Below are 25890 nucleotides of genomic sequence, written 5' to 3'. Positions count from 1 at the left end.
AAGACAGATAAAAGTGGTAAAATAAAAAGAAGTTCTAAGAATTTCCACACGTGCATGTCGATAACTAACATTGCCGAAGTGACAAGCTATTCTTTGTAGATATTGAATAGTAATATACATGTATATGTCATGCTATTTTTACCTTGAATTATGCCCACGAGATAACAAAACCACGCTGTTTGTTAAGCTATGTCATCAGTTTCACTTGCGTATTCACAGTAAATAGTTGCACTTTTTTTTATTGCTCTTCAATATTTCCTTTAATCTTTACAATGAAAACTCTATTTGTAATTGCGTTTACTTCGGTTGTAATTAATGGAGCTTTAGCTCAGTCATTTAATTTAGGTCCATGCCCGAAAGTAAATACAGTTGAAAATTTTGATATTGAACGAGTGAGTTTTTTTTTTTTTTAGCAATAAAATTTATTCAAAAAAATGTTTAATAAAATTTTTTATTCTTTCAGTACTCAGGACTTTGGTATGAATATGAACGAAGTTTTCTAATGATTTTTGAACTGGGCGGTAAGTGTGTAACTGCCAATTACAGTGCCAATAGCGACGGAACAGTAAACGTTGTCAATTCTCAAATTTCATCGATGTAAGTCTTCGAAAATAATTTTATTTTAAAACTTAGCAACTTTGTTGCAATATTGATGAATAATAAATAATAATTATCATTTTGCATTGAACATCTTTTTGTACCGTCAACTAGTATAATTTTATAGGTAGTTTTTATGAATGAGAAAAAATTTATTACATTGCAGAACTGGTTCGGAATCATCGATAACCGGCACAGCTCGGGTCGATGACGAAGCATGCAATAATACGACCTGTGGTAAGTTAATAGTGACATTTCCAATGCCAGTAATTGGAGAAGTCGATGGAACTTACTGGGTTCTTGAAACAGACTATACAAGTTATTCTGTTGTGTGGAGTTGCACTGACTATAAAGTTATTCAGTGAGTTATTTTTTTGCGCATTTTATTAATTATCAATCAAATTATTTGTAAGAGAAAATAATTTTTAATAACAATTATTTTCAGTGCATCATACGCTTGGGTTTTAACCAGGGATCGAAACCCTTCAGAGGCTGTTGTACAGCAAACAACGAATCTCTACGCAAATAACAATCCTGAGTTTATTTTAATGACGAAAACTAATCAAGAAAACTGTTAATAGTTTTCTCGAATTTTAATATTGCATATAAAAAATTACTTTATTGAAATAATTATACAAATCAATTCTTTAATGTAGAATGAAAATAATGAATAATAAATCTTGTTAGAGTGAACTTTTTTTCGGATTTATTTAAACTGCTGTTTAATCATTATGATGTTCCTTACAGACTCCAAAATGGCTGGACAGATTTTAAGAGATAATTTTGTTTTGTAGAAAAAAATAACGCAATCTATCAAATATCTGTCGATGATAATAATAACAATTGATTTTTGTGATACTTCATTCAATTACCTTATTAAATCTATTATTTGCAGAATAATAATAATTTTAGAAACTAGATTGTTATTTTTAATTACTGATGATCATTAAGAGTTAATTACTTTTAGTTTTCTGCAAATATATTGTTGAAACATGTGGCGCAAAAAAAATATTGACTGTAATTTCCTTTAGAATTTTATTCTTTATTTATTAAATGTTTATGCATTTTTGAAAAACAAATGATCGAATTTTTTTTTAGATAAAATACAAAAATTTGATTATAATTTAAACTTTTTTGTAAAGAAACATTTCAATGTTTTTGGAATAAGACAGTATGTAACAAGTAATTGCAACTTTAATGGCCAAGCGATAGCAAGTTATCAACTAATTTCTTACAATGTCTAAAGAAATTTAATGTGTGGTTAACTATAATTAACGATCTTTGTTAAAAGTTTAGTCATACATGTATGTAAATATTATTAAAATTTAATTTCAATACAAAAATTTTTATCCATATTTATTAAACAGTTAATAAAATTTTTTGATTTCTGATTTTTTGAGTTTTACCTAGAAATAAAAAAATTTCTAATACTATTTCTAAAAGTTTTTCATTTTTTTGAGTTTAAGACCAATTATCTGATAATTACAACGATTCAACTCAATCACGAGGAGTGTTAATGATTTTTAATTTTTTAAAAATTATTTTGAAAATCACTATCAAAGTAATCACGAAGAAAATAAGTTGTTTTTATTTTTATTATTCAGTGACTTACACTGTAGAATAAACATAAAGATTGAATGCTAATAACAATAACTGATAAATGTAAATGGCTTGTTTTAAAGTCGTCGGATGTGTGAATGACCTAAATGATATTTTACTATTTTTAAAAAAATCGATAAAAATAGTTTTACATCTACGTGACAAATGAAATTGAAGAGGATATTAAATTTTATATCAACAGATTTAACTTTATCTACTTAGATTAAATCTTAAAATAAAAATTTTTCAAATTTAATAGCTTTTTGGCGAATAGAATTTAAGAACGTATCTGAATTATGAAACCAAAAAAATTAAATAAAAGGACCATTTCCAAATTTCTGTACAGTTTTACGAGGTTGTTTTATTAAGAACAATCAAATAACCAAGTAAACAGAAAGATGTTTGGTCTGACTATTATTTGCTGCGTTATTGCTGCAGCTTCCAATCAGATCTTAAGTTTCGGAAGATGTCCAGAGCCATATACTCCGTTTGTCTTGGATTTAAGTAGAGTAAGTTCTTTGTAGATTCAATTAATTAATTGATTAATTAATTAATTAATTAATTAATTAAATGTTTATAGTTTGCTGGAAAATACTACAAAGTTGAAACAAGCTTCAGTTTTTGGGAAGACAGTGGCAAGTGTCCGAACTCTCAATACATTCAACTACCAGACAATCAAATGCAAGTTATCCATCACGATATTTAAAAAATGTGAGGATTTAATTTGATTTATTTTCAAGACAAATTTTTAAATCTTTTATAATTATTTTAAAATTGATTAGAACTCACATGGAATCAGGAATTATTGGTAGAGCAACAGTAAATGGAACAAAATTAAATGTGCAATACCACATTCCTGTCGTGGATGATAGAATTAGAGATATCTGGGTAATAGACACTGATCACGACACCTTCGCAGTTCTTTGGGCTTGCACTAACTACGGATTCATGCAGTAAAATTTTTTATATTAAGAAACTTAGCTTAAAATTTTTTCTCAAATAAATTAACGAATTAATTATTCATTCACAGCGTTGCATACGGATGGACACTTGTAAGAAAATCTTATATTAACCAAGATTTCTCAGCACGAACTCAAGCTGCATTTAAACGTGCTAGAGTTCCGATAATGTTAATGCGCAAGGTCGAACATACTAATTGTACATAAATTTTATTTTTTGTAAGTCTTATCTTTTTAATCACTCGAATTTTTATATATTTTTCTTTTGATATTTATGAGATTTTCCTGAATTAAAATTAATAATTTCTTTGCACCTGATTACTTACAATATTTATATTTTTATCAATGTGTTATATATAAAAATATTTTCTTTTGTACGCTTGATTAATTTTCACGCAATTGATTCAAAGAAAAAAATAAATGAATTGATGAAAGGAAAAACAAAATTTTTCAGATAAGATTTTGACGCCGTGGTGATAAAAGTGTTGTATTGCTTGAAGAACTTGGTGACAATTAAGTGAAATTATTTATTATGTTATAAAAATTATTAAATAAAAAAAAAAATATTATGTCACAAATAATCGTGATTTTTTGTGTTATTTTATTTGTTTACACTGAAGAAATTAGTCCTGGTCGTTGTCCACGTATAATGTTAGATACTCAGTTAAACTTATCGAAGGTTAGTATTTCCATAAATTAAAAAACAAATTACTTTGCAATGAAACAAGAGATTAAAATCGGATAATCGGGTTTTAGTATCAAGGACAGTGGCATGAATACAAGAGAAGCGCTAATATTTGGAGTAATACGGAGAAATGTACATCAATGACGTACAAAAAAATTGGAAACCGATGGACGGCTACATTCGCAGGGATTTCATCTGTGTAATTGATTTTATTTGTTAATTTTGGATTTTTTATTTTGGTTTAAAAAATAGCAAAAATTAGCGCCACCTGATATTTGCTATAATAACAGTAGCGATCGTCGTTTGATATTGATTTCACGACCGGTGAAACAGGTAACCGTTGCCTCAATCAGTCGATAGTACCGACTATCAATCAGTAATGATAAATTATTAATGATAAATTTTTGGCGTGCATATTTAAAAACTTTGAAATTAAATTCGCTTAAAAAAAAAAACTTTAATCTTCATAAAAAGTTTTCACTTTGTATTGGCTTTATTAGTTTGATAAAGAATCAATTAAATTATTATTTACGAAAGGATGATTAACGAATAAATAAAAAAAAAATATATTAAGTATAAAAATCGCTTGAATGTTTATTAAAAATTTTTATCCTTCAGACCTGGCTATACTGGCTCCCATTTTCCGACTACATTTTCCGATGTATCGCTCATTGGCAAAAGTAAAATTGGAGTTACTAATTACCAAGCCATTTTAGGCCCGGTTTATAACGAGTATTATATTCTTGAAACAGACAATGAAAACTATTCAATTGTTTGGAGTTGCGAGAACAAAGAACCTGGACAGTAAGTAAATTTAAATTTTAAAATTATGAATTTTTTTTATTGAAATTTTTTTTTCAGTAAGAGAAACGCCTGGATTCTCAGTAGAGAGAAACACCCGACTATAGATATTGATAAAATAGCGAGGATAACATTTGCGAAACATTGTATTGAAATACCAGAAATGTCAAAAGTTAATCTCGATGATTGTTAACAAAGTTTATTAATTATAGTTATAAATTTATTTTATGCTTTGTTTAATAGAGTTTAATTAAGCGTAATTTTAAATTATTGAAATTCTCTGTGATCATTTTCTAGCTTAATTTTTAGGAATTAGAAAAAAATATTTATAAGAGATTTATCAATTTTATAAATTTGAAATGAAATTTTATGATTATATTTTTTATTTATTTTTTTTATTGAAAATCTATCAATCACAATAAAATCATTTTTAAATTTTAATTGCAGTGTTCAAAAGCAACAAATGATCTAAAACCAAAAATAACATTTAAAATTATTTACAATAATATCAAAATATAATTTTTATAACTAAAATTTATTGTTATTATTTCCGGTGATAAAAAATAAAAAATTTTTTTTTTTAACTTTATCACAAGTCATTTATATTTCAAGAAGTATAAAAAGCTACTAACTGTTGCTTTTTCTTTCAATTTTAGAAGTACACACTTAAGCTATCGTATTTGATTGAATAGAAATGTTAAGGCTCGCAATAAGTTTCTGTCTAATCGCTGCAGCCGGGTCTATGTCCTCAGATTACTTTGGACCCGATAAATTTGGATAAAGTATGTTTGTTTTTCCTGTGAAAGATAACATATTAAATAAATAATTATTTGCAGGTAGCTGGAGTATGGCTCGAGCACAAACGTAGCGTTAACAATTGGAGAAATTTAGAAAAATGTGCAAAAGCCATTTGGCATATACCTCACAATGATACTGCGAAAGTTGTTCTAACCAGCATTTTGAAAATGTGAGCATAAATTTGAATTTCTTTTAAACAATTAATTATTTCTTAAGAAAAATATTTTAAGTTGGCCCCCAGAATTTTAAAATAATTATTTTAATTTGCTTTTTTTTTAATGTTCTATAATTTAGGACCAATGACACTTCAACAATTGTAGGTGATGCTGTACTAAACCATAATGCCATAGGTATTAATTTTTTTTTGCCGATTTTGGGCAGTATGTACGCACAACATTGGGTTCTCAAAACAGATTATGTAAATTTAATTTGAGTCAGTGGTTATTAAAATAAATTATTTTTTTATTTTAGCTCTAAAATAAATTACCAAAAAATTTTTTTTTAATTATTTAAGTAAGTTTAATATTTTTATAAGTGTGAAGAAGGATCATTATGCAGCTTAAATTAATAATTAACGATATAAATAGAGAATTAAAGTTAAAAATTGACATTAAAGACTAAATATCAATTAAGTCGGTTATTCGGAGTAGTTTGAAAAAAAAAAACTATGCTGGGCATTTTAATAATTTTTATTGTAGTCACCGGAAGTTTTTCTCTGGAATATGGCCCTTGTCCGGAACCAGCTTCCGAATTTGTTGACTTCAAAAGAGTAAGTTTTCCCTCTGGCTTTATTATTATAATTTTATTTTCCTCTATTTAATATTAAACATAATTTCTTTTAAATTGTAAAATTATCTCTTAAGTTCGCTGGCGAATGGTTAGAGTACAGACGTAGCCGAAATACTGAAGATGAGACAGCGTGTTGCGGACGATTCAATCTACATTTAACCGGCAAAAATAAAGCAATATTAAGTTTTTCAGCGATTTCATCACTGTCATAAACTTACATATTATTTAAAACTGAAAAAAATTTTTTTTTATCAAACTACAGAGTTAATTTATTAAAACTCAATCACTTAGAATCGATGGTAACTCGACACTGCCTGCAATTGCGAAAATAAATAACACTAATAAAGTATTAGTCGATCTCTACTTGCCAGTTTTGGGAATTCTTAAATCTTTTGTTTATTGGGTACTTGAGACGGATTATACGAAATATTTTATCGTATGGACTTGTGAAAATGACGGGCCTAATCAGTAAGTTGATAAATAAAAAAGCATTATTATTATTGTTATTTTCAAAAATTTAATTCATACTTTTTGCAGTATGTCTAAAGTGTTTGTCAAGCTACGAGACCTGAATTGTGTAGATGGTATTGACGCGATTGTTACAAAAGCATTGAAAAAACGAGGTTTAGCCGTGCCACCGATGACTAAGCCATCAAAACCATCAAAGCCAGCAATAAATTGTTATTGAGAAAAAAATTTTTTTTTTAGTTGAAATTATTTCTTAATAGAGAATTTAAATTAACTAATAAGCAAATTAAGATTTTACTGGACTGAAATAAATGAATAATAAATATCAAAATTTTTTTTGTAATAAAATCCTATTTAAATGTGAATATTAGGATTAATTTTTATCCAATTGCATAAAAAAAATGTGTGTTAAAAATTTTTATATTAAACATTTAAAACTTTTTTGCATTAATTTAACAGAATAAATGTTAAATTTACGTGCTAAAAAATTAATACCCGCATTATATATTGAATTTAACGATAATTTTTAAAGAAAATTTATTTCCGTGTGTATTTAAAATTTATAAAATAATTATAATCTTATTTGTTAATTTTTTTTCAATCGTATAATAAATACTGTTATCAATTGCAATTATTTCAGTTGGTTTTTTTCTATTATTTTAAAAATATCGTTTCAGCTGAATAAAGTTACGAATGCTTTAAATATCGTTGGAAAAATTAATTAATAACAATTTTATTACATCAGTTGAAAAGGCCGACAATCACGTTACTTGTCCGAAAGCGCTGAATAAATTTAAATTACAATGATACGTACTTTGGTAGCTTTTTGTCTAATAGTTGGAGCTTTTGCTAATTCGGATTTCGGCCCTTGTCCTCAAGTCCCTAGTGAATACGTGGATGTAAATAGGGTGAGTCTATTTTCTTAAACGAAAACTATTTATTGCGTGTCAAATTTTTGTTCTTGATCAAAAGCTTTATTTAAAAAAAAAAATTGGTTATTTTAGATGGCTGGAAAATGGTTCTTGGGCGCTCAAAAGAAACCAAAAAAAAAAACTGTTCAGTAAAATGTTGAATATTTTTATTTTTCTTTGCTTCTTTGGCGGAGCTTTTGTTCAATCTTCTGACGATGGATCTTGTGTCAAAATCCCTCCCGAGGAGTTTGAAAATGACAAAGTGAGTATGAATTTTACAATTTAAATGTTTTGTTAAAATTATAATTATAATTAAAATTTAATTCGGCGCAATAAAATTTATTTTACAGCTTATGGGGCGTTGGCGCGATGTTTTGAGAAGTAAAACTGTTTCGGACAAGGAAATAGAGTGTCTGGAAGTGAATTTCTTGTTAACTGGTCCGGATGAATTTAAAATTATTTACTCGGCAAAATCTACTCGGCAAAAAGTACTAGATAAATTTTTTTTACGCTCTGTATTTTATCGTTTCGATTTGATTATAATAATTCAATTTATTCGTTACATAATTCTGTAACAATTAGTCAGTTGAAATTGATATATTGATCCAGCATTTGCTTGGGTTATCGGGACTGATTACGACACTTCTTTAGTACTCTACGGCTGTGTAAAGGAATGTGAAGCATCCACATGGTAACTTTTTTAATACTGACGAATTTAATGACTACAATAAATCACTAATCGGCCGGTTCTTGCTTTTCAGTACCAGTTATGGCTGGCTCAAATATCGACAATATGACGACGCACTTGGTTTTGATGATTATAACCAATAATATCAAGATGCCCTAAAAGCAAAAAATATACCTTATTTGGAAATGTAAGCTGTTAACTTTACAAATTGCTCATAAATTTTTTGATCAATAAAAAAAATATAGAAATTGTTATCCTGTAAATCTGAAAACTTAAAATTTAAAAAGCAAAAATATTCTCAATAATTGTCTTGTATAAAAAAATTAATAAATTGCCAAAATCTATATTTTTATTTTTACTTTTATCCTTTTTTTCTACATTAAAATTTATTAAAAAATTTATAATTAAAATTTACTTTATATTACTTAAATCTTAATCAGTTTTATTGTTAGTAAATACATTTAAAAAATTAAAAGAAGAAATATTTGTTATAAAATAAATTATTTCTGCTGAAATATTTTTAAAAGGTAAATAGATTTTATCGTTTATGTATTTTTTTTTAATTTATCTCTAAAATGTATTTTTAAAATTTCATTTATTTTGTAAATTTAAATATTTATACTTTTTTTTTTAAATATCTTAAAAAAAGAAAAAAATGTATAAAAAGAAGAAATTTTAATGATTTATTGACTATTATTCAGACAAATTTATTCATGCATAATGTTAGAATTTAAAAATAAAATTATTTTATTTCTAATTTTTGAAATCCAAATTCTTTTGGCCGAAACTGTTGACTGCCAAAAACCACAAGTAGAATCAATTGATTTGGATCGGGTAAAATTATAAAAAAAATTTCAAAATATTTAATTATCAATTACAATAAATAGTCTTTTACAAATAAAAGTTGATTATAATTTATTTAGTACGCTGGAACATGGTATACTTATGAGCAAAGCTGCGGTGACTGTACGAATTTGACTAAATGTTCACAAGCCAGTTGGAGCAAGCCTGACCAAAACGGGAACTCAACAGTAATTATAAGCGAATTTTCAGAAATGTAAAAGCAACTTTATCGTAAACAGATAAAAATTTATTTACATTTAATTTAGCGGCAAAACTGATTTGAAAATTTTTTTTTATTTTAGAAGTTTCAGTCTTTCAGCAGTTACATCGAGAGCTTACATCGAAGAAAAGAAAATAATCAACGAAATATGTGTACCGGCGGTAGGTACAGTTCGATTAGAATTTTGGATCCTTGCTACGGATTATGATACTTATTCAATAGTTTATAATTGCAAACCGTAAGTTTTGAAATTATAATTTTTAATAGATGTATAGGAAAAAATAATAACCCCTTTTGTTTGATTTTTAGCGTAATTGTAGGAGTTATTTACACCCGAACCCGACAGATTGATTTTAACATGACTGCAATAGCTCAAAATGTGTACAATTTTCAAAAAATAGAAATGCCAACTATGGTTAAAGTCAATCAAGAAAATTGTGTTTAAAAATTTTTTTTTAAAGTTCATTAAAACATAAAAATTCAACATGTAATACTCTTGAAATATTAATAATTACTGATGCTAAATATAAACTTTTCTTTTATGAAAATCAATAACTAATGAGTAATAAAATATATAGATACAGTAATAAATTATCTGAATTTTTACACGTGATTAAATATGTAATTTAATAATTTTAATTAAATATTTAATTCTGACGTTGGCAAATTATTTCCATTTGCACAATCTCTGTCTTGAAAATTCTATTTTGGATGGTTGTATTTATAGCGGTAGTAAAAGCACGTCAATTCCGATGGATATCAACTGAAATTTGTAGTAATGAGTTATTCATGACGTTAATTTATTGGATGTTTAACGTAATTGGTAATTACACTCCAGATCAATAAACTTGTAAATTTCGGTGCTGGCGTGTCTCGTTTGACGCATTAATAACAAAGAAAAAAAAATATTTATTAAAATTCATTCACAAATACAAATAATGTTTTTAAATAAAAATTAACTAGCAATGCAACAATAATAACATAACTCACTTTATGTGTTTATTTAAAAATCCACAAAAATAATTTTTAAGAATTCTTTCGTCACAAATTATTTTCATCGTAAATAAAATTATAATTTATGGTATTTATGTTTCATTATTTACGAAAAGCCATCAATATATTTATACCACCTTCTGATGGCTCACATGATCAGATTGAACTTCATTGTCGTAATACCGACTTGGGAAAAATTTTTTTAATTAATTAAGGTTAATAATAAGAATGTTAAGTACGTTTATTATCTTTTGTTTAATTTCTACAAGCTTTTTATACGCACAAGTCTCTTCAGATTGCCCAGTCCCGCGTGGAGGAGGAGAAGTTGACTTATATAGAGTAATTATAAAATATTATTTATAGTATTTCAGAAATTAAAAAATTCTATTGAAAAATTTTCTTTCAGTATGCTGGAGAATGGCGTAATTATCAACAAAGTCACAACAATATATTTCATTTCGGATACTGTCACACGTCATACTGGTTTGAACCCGAAAATGGTACTTCAAAAGCTGTCGTAACATCTTATTCAACGATGTAATAAATTAAAAAAAATATATTTAAAGAAATTTTTTTTTTTAATATTTTCTAAATACATTGTAAATAATTGTATTTTTTTAGAAAAAAAGAGTACGATACAACAATTCTTGCGGACTCTTTCAATAATGGTCACAATTTAGGTATGAATTTTGAATTACCCGTATTGGGTAATTTGTATCGCGAATACTACATACGTACGGATTATGAAAATTACGCACTTGCATGGAATTGTGTTAAAGAAAACAACACACGGTATGATAATAAATTAATTATTTAATGATATTGATATTTATGTCTTGTTGTATTTTAATAATACTTGGCTGACTATTCTACTAATCTCATTGTTTCTACTTGCTTGCAGAGTGCTGTACGCCAACGTATTTCTGAGAGGGGATAAACCTAAAGTCGACATAGAAAAAATTAAACGACGTGTTTTCGGAGAAATGGGATTGGAAATTCCTCAAATGGATCAAGTTGATCGTAGAGGTTGTCCGCCTTTTTCTCAACGATCACTTCGAAGATCCTTAAAAAATTAATGAAATTTTTTGCAGTATTTTTGTTGTAGTTTGTTAATAATTTAATGCATTAAAAAAAAAGATCTAACTTTAAATATTCAATTTGAAGCTGTAAATTTTCGTTTAAAAAATATTTAATGACGGAAATTTTATTATCAATTAGAAATATTTAAATAAAAAAAGAAAAATAATAGTTCATTAATTTAAGCACCATAAAATTTCATTATTCCAACAGATTAAACGTTGCAGAAAATTTTATTTTTTGTTTTTCCAAATGAATATTTTTTTTTATCAAATATTGGACCTCAAAGCGGCAATACCAATATTTTCAGATAATTAATTATATTTTTTAAACATGCCAGTATGATATTTTATAAAAAAACATGTCAAGTAAGGATCTGAAATCTGTTTTGCATTAAAATTTTTCTTACATGAGTTAACAGATAATTTGAACCAAATGGAAATAAATGAATAGATTTAAACAATTTCTTTCGTATGAATTCACACGTGATGAAATTACATATTTTTGGTATCATGTGAAACCTAATGTTTATCGACATATAAGTAATGTTTGGGTATTAATTTTGTAATCACTTTGATACGAATAAAATTTTCAATCCAGCTATTGACTTTTATTGGTTCATATGCAAGATATGCAATATTGAACTTTGATTATTGACATATAACGTCATACCCTATAGAGTAATAAATTTGATGTTTTGTGAAGTGTTTGAACAAGTGAATTATTACGAATATATAAGGTTTGAAAACTGGACAACGGTAGGTTATTTTTAAGAAATCTCCGAATACAATATCTGAAAGACAATGTATCCATCATTTATTCTTTTTCTGCTGATAGCAGGAGCTTTTGCTCAGAGTTCTTACTCTAACGCAAACTCCGGTTCTGGATCTAGTTCCAATTCCGGTTCTGGATCTGGTTCTGGGGCTAATTCCTATTCCGACTCCGGTTCCTCTTCCTCTTCTGGTTCTGGATCTAATTCTGGTTCTGGATCTGGTTCTAATTCTGGATCTAATTCTGGATCTAATTCTGGTTCTAGATCTGGTTCTAATTCTGGTTCTAATTCTGGATCTAATTCTGAATCTAATTCTGGATCTAGTGCCTATTCTGGTTCTAATTCTGATTCTTATTCTGGCACCAATTATGATTACTACCCTGGTTTCTATAACAACGATTATGGTTCCAGTTCTGACTCCGGTTCAGGTTCTGGTTCTGGCTCTGGCTCTGGTTCTGGTTCTGGTTCTAGTTCTGGATCTAATTCTGAATCTGGTTCCAACTCTAATTCCTATTCTCTCACCAATTCTGGTTACTATCCTGGTGACGCTTATTACTCCGACCCCTATTCAAGTTCCTCTTCTGGCGCCAATTCTGGTTCCAGCTCCTCCGCTAGCTCCGGTTCTAACTCCGGTTCTGGCTCTAATTCTGGATCCGATACTTCTACTGGTTTCTATTTTGGCCCTAACAGTGGTTACACTTACGGCTCCGGAAGATGTCCCCAAATACAGCGTCAAGAACCAATTCAATTGGAGAAAATATGTATTATCTTATTTTTTCAATTTTTTATGGTATAAATAATATATAATTATTCAATAATAAACTTTTATGATTAGCTTGATGGTATGTGGTATGTGTTCGCCCAAGATGATGCAGTTATGGATAAAACTCTGAATTGTTACTCAAGTATGTGGTACACAAACTACAATGTACCCGTACCCTACGCCGTATTCACTGCTCGGTCAAACCAGTAATGATTTAAATTATTTATTATTTATTTATAGTTATAGCTGTACTTTATTGTACTTAACAGTTATTGTATTTCTATTTTTTAATTTAGATTCAACGAAACCGTAGAAACCTTCACGGAAGTATCCGTAACGGCGAACAACAAATTGCATGACGTATTCCATGTGCCAATTTTGGGAAGAGTCACCCTAAACCGTGACGTCATTGGAGGTGACTACGACAACTACATGGTCATATACGCGTGTGTTGATGGACTAAATGGACCGTAAGGAATTAATATTCACAACAATTCAAGTAAAAGTGTCATTATTGTTCTCATTCTTTACTGGATTTCTTGTTTTTCAGAATGTCATTCAGCCGTGTCCTCACAAGATCAGCTAATCCCTCATTTGCTGTCTGGTCCAAGGTTCAAGAAGCATTCAACAATTACAACATCCCTTACTCACCAATGAGCAGATTGGATAACAACAACTGTCAATAATTTTTCTTCACGGAGTATTATATTAGGAGTGATTATTTCTACGTAAAAAAGTCCCTGAAAAATCTGCGAAATGTGAATCCAACAGAATTTTTTTTCACGAATAAAATGAATCGTCCTATTTAGTTTTCAAATGTACGGCAAATATATCTTTTGGTAATGAGCATTCCCATTAAATAAATATTATTATTAATATTATCTCAAAAAACTTTATTATTTCAAACCTATCACTTAATACAGTAATCCGTAATAAAATATTTGATTTTTAAAATTCAGTGTTTTCATCTGTTGCATTACAACAAAATTAATTCAACTTCGAGCAAAAAATTTCAATTATTTAACTTTTTATAGAATATCTTGCAAATATTTTTTTTTTTTAATTAGCTGTTAATTTTTGTTCTGGTAATGTAATACTTCATTTTTTAAAATAAGAAAAAAACAAAACATAAATTACTGAGTTGCAGTAATTTTATTAGTAGCTAACTGCGGATTAATGAAGAGATAATGAAGAAGAACCATCATATAGTTCAGGATTGGATATATCGATGCAACCGTGAAAGGAGAGTTTTTTAACCAAAGCTGATAACTTTTTTAATGTTAAATATCTTTCAATAAAAGTTTATAAAAATTATATTAAATTAAATAAAAAAAAAAAGTCGTTTTGCGGCTATTTTTATAAATATAAATCTGATAAATGTAAACATTGCTTATTCAAGAAGATTTTTGCATTTTAGTTCTGATGGTGTGCTTTATTAATTAAGTAAATTTAAAATTTATTTCTTATTAAGCTAAATCTTCAATTTAATACATTTCATTTTTTTTTGGCTATAATTACTCACATTAAATGTCAGAATTACGAAATGTTCCGATGCAAAATTTATATTTTCTTATCGCTTTTACAACTATGTTAATAAAAAATTATACTGAATAATAATTAAAGCAGTTCCGAAATAATCAACTGAATATACTTCGAAAACCATATCTTGTTTGGAAATTAATTCAAACAGAACTGCAAGAATGTGTAATTTGTTTTTTCATGCATGCATACCAATTGACGCGATTTAAAATCGAATATGAGCCGCTCGTGCCAAATGAATTATCTTTTCAATGGTTTGTTCTTTAAGACATGCAATATTTACTTTAAATTAATACATTATCATACATTCCAGTGCAACGTGGGGCTCGTATTCATATCAATGAATAAATATAATTTTTAAGCGAATGGATAGATGATAATAAAGTAAGTATAAATATTAAGTAAATCAGTTAATATCAAATAATCGCTCGTTGAAATTACTGAAGATACGATTATTTCCAAAATGTTTACTGCTCCGATTCTTTTGTGCTTGATTGCTGGTGCATTGGCCACTAATCAGGGTCAGGAAAGTTCACCCTCAAGCGGAGGTTCTTCATCAGCAGGAGCTTCTTCGTCAGCATCGGCTTCTTCCCACGCTCAGGCATCGTCTCACAAGAAACTTATTCGTGGAAAATGCGGTCCTTGTCCTGACATATCGGTAGACCCAATAGACTTCAACAAAGTAAGTTGGAATCTTTTAATTTCAAAATATACAAAATAAAAAATACTGTCATCGTTTAAATTAATTAATTACAGTAATGATAATTATAAAAAAACTTTTTTTTTTTTTTAGATATCTGGAGCATGGTATGAAATTCAACGGAGCAGAAACAATTACGATGGTTCAGATAGATGTTATAAATTGACTTGGAGTAAGCCCTACGACAATCACTCCACACTAACATACAAAAGTTTATCGAACATGTAATTATGGCTTACATTTTTTTATTATTTAATAACCTGAGTCGAAATTTAAATCGTAGATTCAACGTATTGAACGTTTAAATGACGATTTTAACGTTCAATATGTTGAATCTACGATTTAAATTTCAAGTCGAGAGCATCTGGATAGCGCGTTTTCAATAAAATTTTTTTATGGTTTAGAAAACATACCACTAACACAATGGTATCTACGGTAACTTCAAACGAACGAGGAACAGGCTTTACTTATCGGTTGCCGACATTGGGAAGTATTTTCAAAGAGCACTTAATTCTTCAGACCGATTATCAAAACTATACGATAGTTTATAGCTGTGAAATGCGCGGAAAGAGACAGTAAGCTTGCAGATTTATTTATATATTTTTAATTTTGTAAAAGAAAATTTATAATTGCTAAATAAACTTTTGCAGCTATGAATATGGTTGGGTATTTTCACGGCAGCAGAAGCCAACTTGTGATATTGAAAAGATGAAACAAGAGGCTTATGCTAGATACAATCTTACGGTGCCGGATATGGTTCAACATGATCTTTCAGGCTGCTGCGAAGCCTTCGCTAACTACAAATTCTGCGAGTAAATTTTCAACAACTCATGTTTTCTAAGAATCAATAAATAATTATATATTGTAATCTATAAATTTTTATTACTTATATAAGTAAACATTTTTAACACTCAAATTAGTGGAATTTTATTTTAATGTCCCTTAAAATTATTTCAAACTTACTAAAAATATTTTAAGATTCATTTTTTGATTGTAATAAGTGAATAAATAATCTTTATTTACAGCTTAATATAAATTTCACAATTCGGGGATGATATTTCGAAAGAGTTCTATAAATAAAGTTATGTTATCAAATTAAAACTTATTTAATTAATTTTATACATACAATTAAATCAAATACGTCGTATTCTTTTCTTATATAAATTTGTATTGTGAAATTTAAAAAGTGATTCTCATTAAGTTATATCAATTCATGAAATTATGAAGCATCAATTAATTTTACGATTAACTTGATAAATACGGCCTTTCAATGGTTCCCACGGTGAAAATTGACCAAAACTAAATTTTTCCATCAATAATGTGCTTTTTTTATTTCAATTAATAAATAACAACCTTGTTTATCAATGTAACTGTATTCCTTTGCAAATAATTAAACATATAAGTTCACGAGTACATTTTAAAATATTATTTACAAAGCAATTATATTGTTTATCAGTCCTGCAATTATAGAACTAAAGGCTCTCCGTGATAGCACACTGATAATTGTTTGTTACGTATGAGTTTCTCTAGTTCAGTATGCATACAATCAACTAGACTTCTTGTTTAAAAAAGTTCTGTTAAATAAGTTCAATATTTGGTTTAAAAAAAAGTGCATACTAAATTTTTCTTCTCTATAAATATGTTATGCTTATGCGTAATCATCTGTTTCCTCAATGGAGTCTTGTCGCAAACACCCGGTATAGGAAAATGCCCTCAGCCAAGAGTCAAAGCAAAATTCGACCTCAAAAAAGTAAATCGAATTTTCTTCAAAAATAATTTTTTTTTTTTAATAAATTTTTTTTTTCCTCAGTATCAAGGGGATTGGTTTGAATTGCGACATAGCATTCCAAATATTTACGAATTATATGGAAAATGTACGAAAGTCAACTACAAGTTAGACGAATTCGGGTTTTTGATTTCTACAAATGAAATGTATTCAGAATTGTAAGCATATATTTGTGTTTTAATTTTAAAATGATATGTTTCCAAAATTTTATTTAAATATTAACTTGTCACCTCAGAAATCGATTTCACCAACAGATGATAGGTAATGCGACTATTGATACAGCGAATTGCGAAAAAGGATCACAATGTGGTAAACTGAAAATAGCATTTCCGTCGGCTTACGCTAATAAAGTTATCAGTCCTTATTGGGTACTCGGTACTGATTACAAAAGTTTCGCGACTATTTGGAGCTGTTTAGAATATGACTCGTATCAGTAAGATAAATTTATTCTACTAAAATCCTTAGAAAAAATACTTCAAACATTTTACTTATTTTAGTTTTCAATACGTCTGGATTTTGGGAAAAGAAGAACATCCAGCGGCGTCAGTTGTCAAGGCGGCGATGCGTATTTTGAAAATAAACGGGTTGGATGATATACCAATGGCAGACACGAATCAAAATAATTGCCCATTGAAAGGATAATTATACTATCTTATTATTATTAATTAAAGCTTCTAAAATTTTTTACCACTTTTTAGACCAGATAAAAATTACTGTAAAATTTAGTCAATAATTTAAATCAGCATAAAATAAAATTGTATTCAACATAATTTTATGAAAAATAAAAATTAAACTCAAATTTATCGACGTCAGAAAATAATAAAGCTTTGAGTGTCTTTACTGTACCGAAAGATGGCAGTAGAGCTCGAGGAAAGTACGACCTTCTGATAATATTACTCTTCACTGCATACCATCAGTACGTACAGCCAGATATTTATTTTATCAGCATTTTAAAAGTATCACCAGATATCACTACTAACTATTCAGTTTAAAATCAATTAAATTAATTTTTATAATAAGGAGTATTTTATTAAAAGATTAATTGATGTAATATCACAGTTTAGTTTGTTAATAATTTACGATTACCATAAAACCCCTTGCGCGCGTCCCTAATGTACTAGCAAAAGTGGTAATATACAATAGAGTTGATAGGGTAAGTACTTTCCCCCAAATAAATCACTTCTGTTAATTTTCACATGAGAATTATTAAAAAGGGGACGGACGATAAAAGTCCAGTGTAAAGTACATAAAAGATCGTGGGACATTATCTAAGTGCATTATCGTCCAAATCCCTGCGGAATCACGGATGATTACATCATGTACTTACTCAATGACATCATGTACAAACGGAGTGACTGCGGCGAAGAATTAATTAAATGATAAATAAAAAACATTTCGGTTAGAAAGAACCCTCTTATGATGTCGTTGCTTTTTAACACGCGACTCCCGAGGGCTTGACTCTTTAAAAATGCATGAATGCACTTAATGTTATTTTTTAGCATCCGAGAGGACGAGAGGGAGAGCAAGGACTTGAGACGAGCGTAAATATAGCTGACAATACCGGTTAAATTGAACAAATAAAGGAATGGTTAATATAACGGGAATAGAGTAGTTTACCGCGTGCGAACGTACTCTCGTCGCACGTGTCATCCTCGCATATCGTGTAAACAGACACCCCAGCCCTCAGCCCATTCAATTGGTAAGCCCGCGGGTTATAATCCACGTACACAGAACTAAATGTAAAATCACACTACTCGTGCGACATACTAGTTGTATCATCAGTGGAGCATTGTCAACCGATGAAGAGGATCGTGAGACGGCGGGACAATCTACTACCGGTTTCCCCTCATCCGCATGACCCAATGGATCAAAAAGATAAATAAAGGCAAAAAAAATAAATAAATAATAATTCTTGATGTACCTTCAATTGGAAAAAAGCGATAAATTTTTTGTCACTTACTGTCAATATCATATATTTATTTTTTTACTGGTATGTAGGTCTATTATTGTTATTTTTATTCTTATTCATTTCGTTTCCGTTTCATTGACTTTAACCGGTCCATTTACTCGGGGTGCTTTGTAAATTATGTGTGGAAGTATTATAATATGCCCCTGATGAGACGGTATTATTACTTTAATTTATACGAGACCGGAAAAATTATAAATATATACTGTTTATATAAAAGCAGCTAAATAAAGAAGTCGTTAAGTATGAGATAATAAATAAAATATAAACGTACATCTGGTTTTAAATATATTTTTTTTAATCTAATAATAAATAAATAGAACGATAAATAAATAAAATTTTGCTTTATTAAATAATGACTTTTGTTAAATTGCACTAGAGATAGAGCTTTTTTGATTGCAGCCTAAATATTTATCATCATAAATTGACTATTGGTAAAAATGATGTGAAATCTTGAAAAGGCAAAAATTATTTCAAAAAATTTCAAATTGATAATACAATAAATCTAATCGTATTTTCATTATGTTTAGATAAACAAAAACACTTAATTAAAATACATTTTTTTTTCTTTAAAAATAAATTTGAATCATCTTACAAATGTCCGATTACAGTAACACTAATGACATTAAATATCTAAACGATTATATTTGTTGGCAATAATAAAAATTTGTTTTCACTCTAAGCCTCGTTACTTGTGAAATATTGCAGGTATTAAAGTTAATATATACAAGACATATCCAAGAAATTTAGTACCAACGATTTCTCTAAATCACCATAAAGATCGTATCTGATAAAAGACATTATATATTTCCAAAGAAAAGAAATCTTTTAAAATCAACTAACAAATAAATAAATAAATATAAAAATAAAGGTTTGGAATATTAATTTAAGTAAATAATTCACCAATTATTTACAAAGACAAAAATTGTCTGGATGACTGGCACGCCAATAAATCGTGTGAGGAATCTTAATCGCATCTCGTCTTTTAAAAAAACCAAAAAAACGATCCGGCCACGTGACGCACTTCGCTATACTACGTTAAAAAAAATATAAGCTTAAACCATCGTTGTCTATATCCAGAATCGCCTAACTAAACCAAACCCCCATCTATCTCGTTGTGCATTCTCGTGTAGTACTTTTTACTCGTTTAACTTTTCGTATACATAATTTAAACAAGGTGCACTAGGTTTTACGTGGCTTGTGTACACACACAATACCGGCAGCATGTACCAGCTTAACCATCAGGTGTATCGGGGTTGGGTAAAACGCTCCGTCTTAGTCTACTGAACGGTCATCTGGCCTTCTCCAGTGTAAATCTGTTCCTCGGAGTTTTGGCAGCTCATCGTGTATCCTATCTCCTCTCGGTTGTTCTCCTCACGCGTCTACACTTGACGATATAATATAATACCCGTAGTACTATACTGCAGAGCCTACAGAGTAAGAGAGTCTGAGGCTACGGCGTTTCGATCTCCGGCGAGGCGCGGAGAGAAGCGGACATGGTACCTAATAACAGGGTAAGACCAGGCTAAACAAACATACACGCCCATGGCATGTCTCGCTGGAGGTATTATGGATAAAAATAAAAAAATTTAAGTTTACAAAATAACCAGATAAGAGTTAAGAAGATCTGCTGAGGAGTTTAAGTCGAGAAAGAAGGATGTTAAATTATGATTCAAGTTAATATAAGGAAAGTAACCAGATAATACTTTCCTTGTAGATATTATATTATAATATACATGTGTGCGAGGTTTAATACTTATACTGTTAGACTTGACATGAAGGATAATCACGTAACGGACCTACTGTACTGCTCATGCACTGTCTGTAGATATGGAATCGTTTACTCGTAATTTACTCGAGTGTTGATATGAGTAAAGTAACATTATGTACACATACATATCGAGTCAACTTGACTTCACTTGGAAGTCTGCCTCGGGATAGATCAACATTTTGAGATTCAAGTCGCAAACGAGAATTATTTCTTGCATTACATTACCTTCATCCTCTTCTCGTTTATTTTTTTATTTTTTAATACTTTTGTTTCTTCCTCTGGTGAGTGAAGACTCAAAGATCATATGGAAAAAATAACAACTCAAATATAATTATGAAACAATTCCGGCATCCTTGTACTGGTACCACATTAAATCCGTAGCGCAATAATTTCACGAGCTTGTTATTTGACCGTAATACAAACGCTAAATTGTTTGTTTGTAAATAAGATATTTTTTTATTTTTTTTTTTACTGTTATTGAAATTGAAGAAAAGTATTAAATTACTTGATTAGAGGTGAATTACTAAGGAAATAATCAGGGATATAAAAATAATTGGAATTTTTATTTTTGTTTGTAATTTTTTTTTTTCCTCGAGTTTTCAATGGTCATTACTTTTTTTTTTTTTTTATTCTATTGATCCGATTTCATTATTTTTTGCAATTAAAATTTTTTTAGTTTCTTACAACAGTGGAATGCTCTAAGTCGGGATTAAAATTGATTGACTAAAATTTTAATCAACTCGATATTGCAGAGCTGAATTTAACCGATAAAAAGAGTCTGAGGGAGGTCCTGGTAATTGTGTAAAGACACGTATGCGTAGAAATAGTGTACACGAATGATGCACAAGGCGTGAAACTTGAAATAGAAGTCCTCAGAACCCTTCTCATTCGCAGAATAATCATTGAAAGTGAAAAAAGTTAAAAATAAGAATAAAAGACTCTGAAAAATGAAATAAAAAGTTTTGTGAAAAAAATAAGGGATAAAATAGGGGGAAATAATCTGAATGGACTACTGAAAAGCTAAATTGCTAGTCCGTGTGAGATTTTAAGTGAACATGTGTTTATATGAGCGTAAAAAAGTCGGTAGCTGATTCTGCATCAACATGACTCGTTACAAAATTAACTAGTCGTGAAGAGAGACGATATAGTAGTGAATCAAAAATAATAAAAGAGTAAATGTGGAGCTCTGTCGAGTGCCGTTCGCTCTATGGATTTGTATGTGTATAAATAAGTGTACGGATGTATGCAGAGAAGGCAAGGAAGGGTGAGAGACTGAAAGATGGGAGCGTGTAAGCGCAACGAGCGTGATTTCGTTCAGGGTGGTCTCTCTACTCTGTCGAGATGCAACCTAACTACGTTTGAATTTAATCACTGACCTTGAGGGGAGTGTTCCGTTTCCAAGAGAGAGAAGCTAGAGTGCAATACGGCGAATGGAACCAGAAAAGAGAACCAGAACGATTAAAAAGAGTTAAGAAATACGGGCTCAGATATTCGAAGAGACCCATGCAAAAACGGCCATTCCTCTGCGGTTCACCAGTTCATATTCTTTTTTATGCTTTTCTCAGTTTACTTTTCTTTTTTTTTTTTTTGTTTCAAGCTTTTTTAGGATCTTTTATTACTTGTCAATTACTCCTCTGCATCCACTGAAAAAATAAATTAAACAAGGCTCTATTAGAAGTTTGGTGTGCGTGAGGATAATTGTTTAATGTTTTCGTTCCAGTTATGTACGTGGGTTTATTTATTTATTTATTTTTTTAATTAAATGATTTTTATTTTAACTTTTATTATTTAATGTTACACTACAAAATAAATAGTTTAAATTGTTTTATTTTCATTTTACTTCAACACAAGGTATAAGAGGAGTTGATTAAAAATTGTCACGTCAGAAAACAAGAGAGTTAGATAAAATTGAAAAATTATAATTTTAAATTTTATTTCCAGAGAAATAAAACTTAGAGGATGAGAATATGAAACGCTGAATTTACACATTTTTTTGAATCACTTTTATCGGTTTCATTTGCAGAAAAGAGATTTTTTTTTTTTTTTAATTTTATTTTATTCTGTGCTCTTCGATGAAATTAAATCTAAAATATTAAAATTTTTTTTTAATAATATTCTAAAGAAACGCAACATCTGTAAGAGCGTAGATTTCTTCACACCTTTCGAAAATAAGTTCTAAAAAAAAAACTCCCTTTGTTCTAAGAGTTCAAAGCAATCCATTTCGCTACAGCCATCTATACCATACATTCAATATTATACCACGATGTGAAAACCCATCGAGCCAGAAATTCAACAAAAATGGCACATCGTGAAAACTATAATAATAATAACAACAAAAATAGCAGCAGCAGCAGTAGCAGCAACAAAGACGAAAAAAGTAATACGAGCAAAAAGGTCATCATCGTCAATCGTCAAAAGCGAGCACGTCTGCCGAGTGACGACAACGTGACCCGTTATAAAACACACACGCGTGTACTACTATAATGGTTGGCAAGGATGCAACTGTACGTGCATTGTTCACAACTGGTCTCTCTGAACAAGGCGAAAACGAGTGTACAACCATCTATATATACGCGATCGTACAGAACGTAGTACGGCATCCCATGCTTCTTCATACAAATGTATTTTATTTTATTTTATATAAGTACATACACTACGCACTGTATTGCGTACATAGGGGCAAAAACATTCAAGCGCACACGCACTAACACACCTTTGATAGAAAGAAACTTGTATTAATTTAACTAAACATCTTACAGATGGAACAAGACAGAAGACGAGAAAAACTAATGTGATGTACGGAAAAAATCACATACGGTATTATCCAACAACTGCTTGTTGAATATAAGTGAGAGGAATGTCCCAAGGATTAAGGTCTGTTGATATTATGTGAATAAGGTGTGTAAGGAGATGAAAAAGGATAAATGACAATGTAAAAGAATAAAAACTTTTTTGTTTTTATTTTTAGTTCTTACAAGTAAAAAGATATGAGTAAGGTATAGTGTAGGTACGTATACATATAGAAGGTTGATGATGAGAAGTATTCTGGTTTGTGGGTACAGCCGTTGCCTACAGCCCACAATTATGATAATAGCCTGTGAGTCCCTGAGTCTTGTTAGGCCAAGTACAGTCAGCTCTTTTATATCTACACAAGTATTATGTATTTCTCCTTACTCCAGACATTTTATTTTGTTCTTTAATCCAACTTTTTACACCCTTGAGTTTTGAGCTCCATCCTTTATAGTCTCTTTAAGGTATTATTCAAGTTGTCCTCAGCGCAGTGTCATCTCATCAGCGTATCCACCCTCTTGTTTAAGTCTGTGCACAGTCAGACACCCTCAGTATCGAAAAAGCATCGGGTCGAAGATCAGCAAAAGTACACAGAAAAGTGAGGAGTACCAGAGTGTAAAGTAAGATAAAAATTTTCCGCGTGAGTTAAGATCTTTAGAGAGTAATCTGCAGCTATATATATATACTCTGGAATAAGGAGAGGAAAGAAGGAAAGATGAAGCAACTTGCTCTTTACTTCTTTTGGGGATTTCGTTGAGTTTGAGTTTTTAGTTTGCACTCTCGTGTATACGTCGACAATTCTAGACGAGATGAGGCAAGGTTATAGAGTATTTGGCACTCTCTCACGCCCTATCCAGCTGAAAAACTTGTCTTTTGCCAACTCGACGTAAACTTTGTTTGAGAGAAAAATCTACACAGACGAGTAGTAATTAAATAAACTTAAGGTGTTTGTGATTCAAATTCAAAAGTCAAGTAAACAGAAAACTTTTTGAATAAACACTAAGCTTATATTTATTTATTTTTCTTTAAATAAATTTTACTTTTATTTATTTTTTTTTAAACCAGATAATTTAATTAAAAAGTTTATTTAAGTAATAAAAGTTTTGTGAGCATAAATAATTTTAATTAGGATTCAAATTCTAATTAACTTTCCACTAGAATAAAAATTTCTAATTTATTCTAGAATTTTTTTTTTAATTGGATTTTTAAAAATAAATATTTATTGTGTTAATGGCTGAATTGTTTTGTAATAAATTTTGGAGCTTGTGATAAATTTATCTTGGATAGATCTGTCATTGGTTTATTGCGGAGCTACGGGGTTGTTGTGTATGTTAAAAATGGAATGTTAGATTTAAATTTTTAGCGTAAAAGAGGTAGCAAACAAGCTAAAGAGGACACGGTAGCATTAATATATTTTTAAGGTGGCGGTATCTTTTAATAGGGCGGGGAGACTTACTGGCATGCGGCATACCATTAATTGGAGGCCGCACGATCGTGTAAAGAATTACTCCGAAAGCTGGGCGCCGGTTTCTTTGACACAGCCGTATTTATATTTTCCAGGCCAAACAATATCCCCACTTGATTAAGAAGATATACAGCTAAGTCATATAATATGCATAACAACTCTGCTCTCGTTACGAGCTTTGCTTTACTCCAGCCTATTATTTTTTTAAGGATTAACTTGCTAGTGTAAAAAAAATTTCCTAAAGGTATGCCTCGGTGTGTGCATACACACCAAAGAAAAAGACTTTACTTTGAGTTTTTACCTAAAGCGAGCTTTTCAAATATCCGACGGCTTTTTCATAAAATTTTAAAAGCAAAACTTGTATCAAAAACTGTCAAAAGATTTTAGACGGCAAAGTTTTTTTCAAGATTTAACTTTCGTTGAAACTTATAATTTAAAAAAAAAATCAGTTTAAAATTTTCCAATTAAATTGTTTTTAATAATGTCAAAGTTACTCGGGAAGTTCACTTGAACTTACCTAAACGTTCGCGGAAATTAATTACAGAACTTTGAAAATGTGTAATTAGAATTCAATTTGCAGTAATCCCGATTCTATTAACAGAGTAAATAAGCGGTTGATTAATAAAAAATTTTTTATGGATTTAAAGTTTAAAAAAACTGAAGGATAAAAATTCATAGAGTATTAAAATGAATTATTTATTAGTTATGAGAATGAATAGCGAGTATTCTAAGAAGATTACTAATAAATAAAATATATAAAGTAAATTTCAGGCGTTACCAAAAAAATGCTTTTGAAACTACTACTAAAGTATCGTGACTTAAAGGATTACGTTGTATGATCTTTTTAAGTCGCATCAAGAGCTACTGCTTTTCAGAGCTACGCCGGTACAGAAGGTATTAGCTCAAACAA

General features: G+C 29.4%; 6 protein-coding genes across 6 annotated transcripts; all 6 read left to right on the top strand.

Moving 5' to 3' along the window:
* Positions 1-204: 204 nt before the first annotated feature.
* Positions 205-1290, top strand: LOC141529402 (apolipoprotein D-like). The gene is made up of 4 exons (XM_074245910.1): positions 205-392; positions 464-597; positions 764-958; positions 1043-1290. The coding sequence occupies exons 1-4, from the start codon at positions 273-275 to the stop codon at positions 1173-1175; spliced, it is 582 nt and encodes a 193-aa protein (XP_074102011.1). The 5' UTR covers positions 205-272; the 3' UTR covers positions 1176-1290.
* A 1304-nt stretch (positions 1291-2594) lies between these two features.
* Positions 2595-3362, top strand: LOC141529850 (apolipoprotein D-like). The gene is made up of 4 exons (XM_074246568.1): positions 2595-2705; positions 2777-2877; positions 2979-3149; positions 3227-3362. The coding sequence occupies exons 1-4, from the start codon at positions 2595-2597 to the stop codon at positions 3360-3362; spliced, it is 519 nt and encodes a 172-aa protein (XP_074102669.1).
* A 442-nt stretch (positions 3363-3804) lies between these two features.
* On the top strand, positions 3805-6916 carry LOC141529849 (uncharacterized). The gene is made up of 7 exons (XM_074246567.1): positions 3805-3834; positions 3912-4039; positions 4459-4644; positions 4702-4813; positions 5478-5608; positions 6520-6696; positions 6766-6916. Exons 1-7 carry the CDS (start codon positions 3805-3807, stop codon positions 6914-6916), a joined length of 915 nt encoding a protein of 304 aa, XP_074102668.1.
* An 824-nt stretch (positions 6917-7740) lies between these two features.
* LOC141529409 (uncharacterized) lies at positions 7741-8472 on the top strand. Its single transcript, XM_074245917.1, has 4 exons — positions 7741-7869; positions 7958-8095; positions 8190-8298; positions 8369-8472. The coding sequence occupies exons 1-3, from the start codon at positions 7762-7764 to the stop codon at positions 8256-8258; spliced, it is 315 nt and encodes a 104-aa protein (XP_074102018.1). The 5' UTR covers positions 7741-7761; the 3' UTR covers positions 8259-8298; positions 8369-8472.
* Positions 8473-14965: 6493 nt separating this feature from the next.
* Positions 14966-16018, top strand: LOC141529848 (uncharacterized). Its single transcript, XM_074246566.1, has 4 exons — positions 14966-15184; positions 15296-15426; positions 15607-15777; positions 15853-16018. The coding sequence occupies exons 1-4, from the start codon at positions 14966-14968 to the stop codon at positions 16016-16018; spliced, it is 687 nt and encodes a 228-aa protein (XP_074102667.1).
* A 740-nt stretch (positions 16019-16758) lies between these two features.
* On the top strand, positions 16759-17791 carry LOC141529401 (apolipoprotein D-like). Its single transcript, XM_074245909.1, has 4 exons — positions 16759-16952; positions 17013-17146; positions 17224-17421; positions 17486-17791. The coding sequence occupies exons 1-4, from the start codon at positions 16842-16844 to the stop codon at positions 17628-17630; spliced, it is 588 nt and encodes a 195-aa protein (XP_074102010.1). The 5' UTR covers positions 16759-16841; the 3' UTR covers positions 17631-17791.
* Positions 17792-25890: the final 8099 nt, after the last annotated feature.

The sequence above is a fragment of the Cotesia typhae genome, unplaced genomic scaffold (genome assembly GCF_013202065.1).
Source record: "Cotesia typhae breed Kobodo isofemale line unplaced genomic scaffold, CoteBio_Ctyphae contig_48, whole genome shotgun sequence".
NCBI lineage: Eukaryota > Metazoa > Arthropoda > Insecta > Hymenoptera > Braconidae > Cotesia > Cotesia typhae.
The sequence above is the reverse complement of the archived record's forward strand: the minus strand, read 5'-3'. Positions and strand labels throughout refer to the sequence as shown.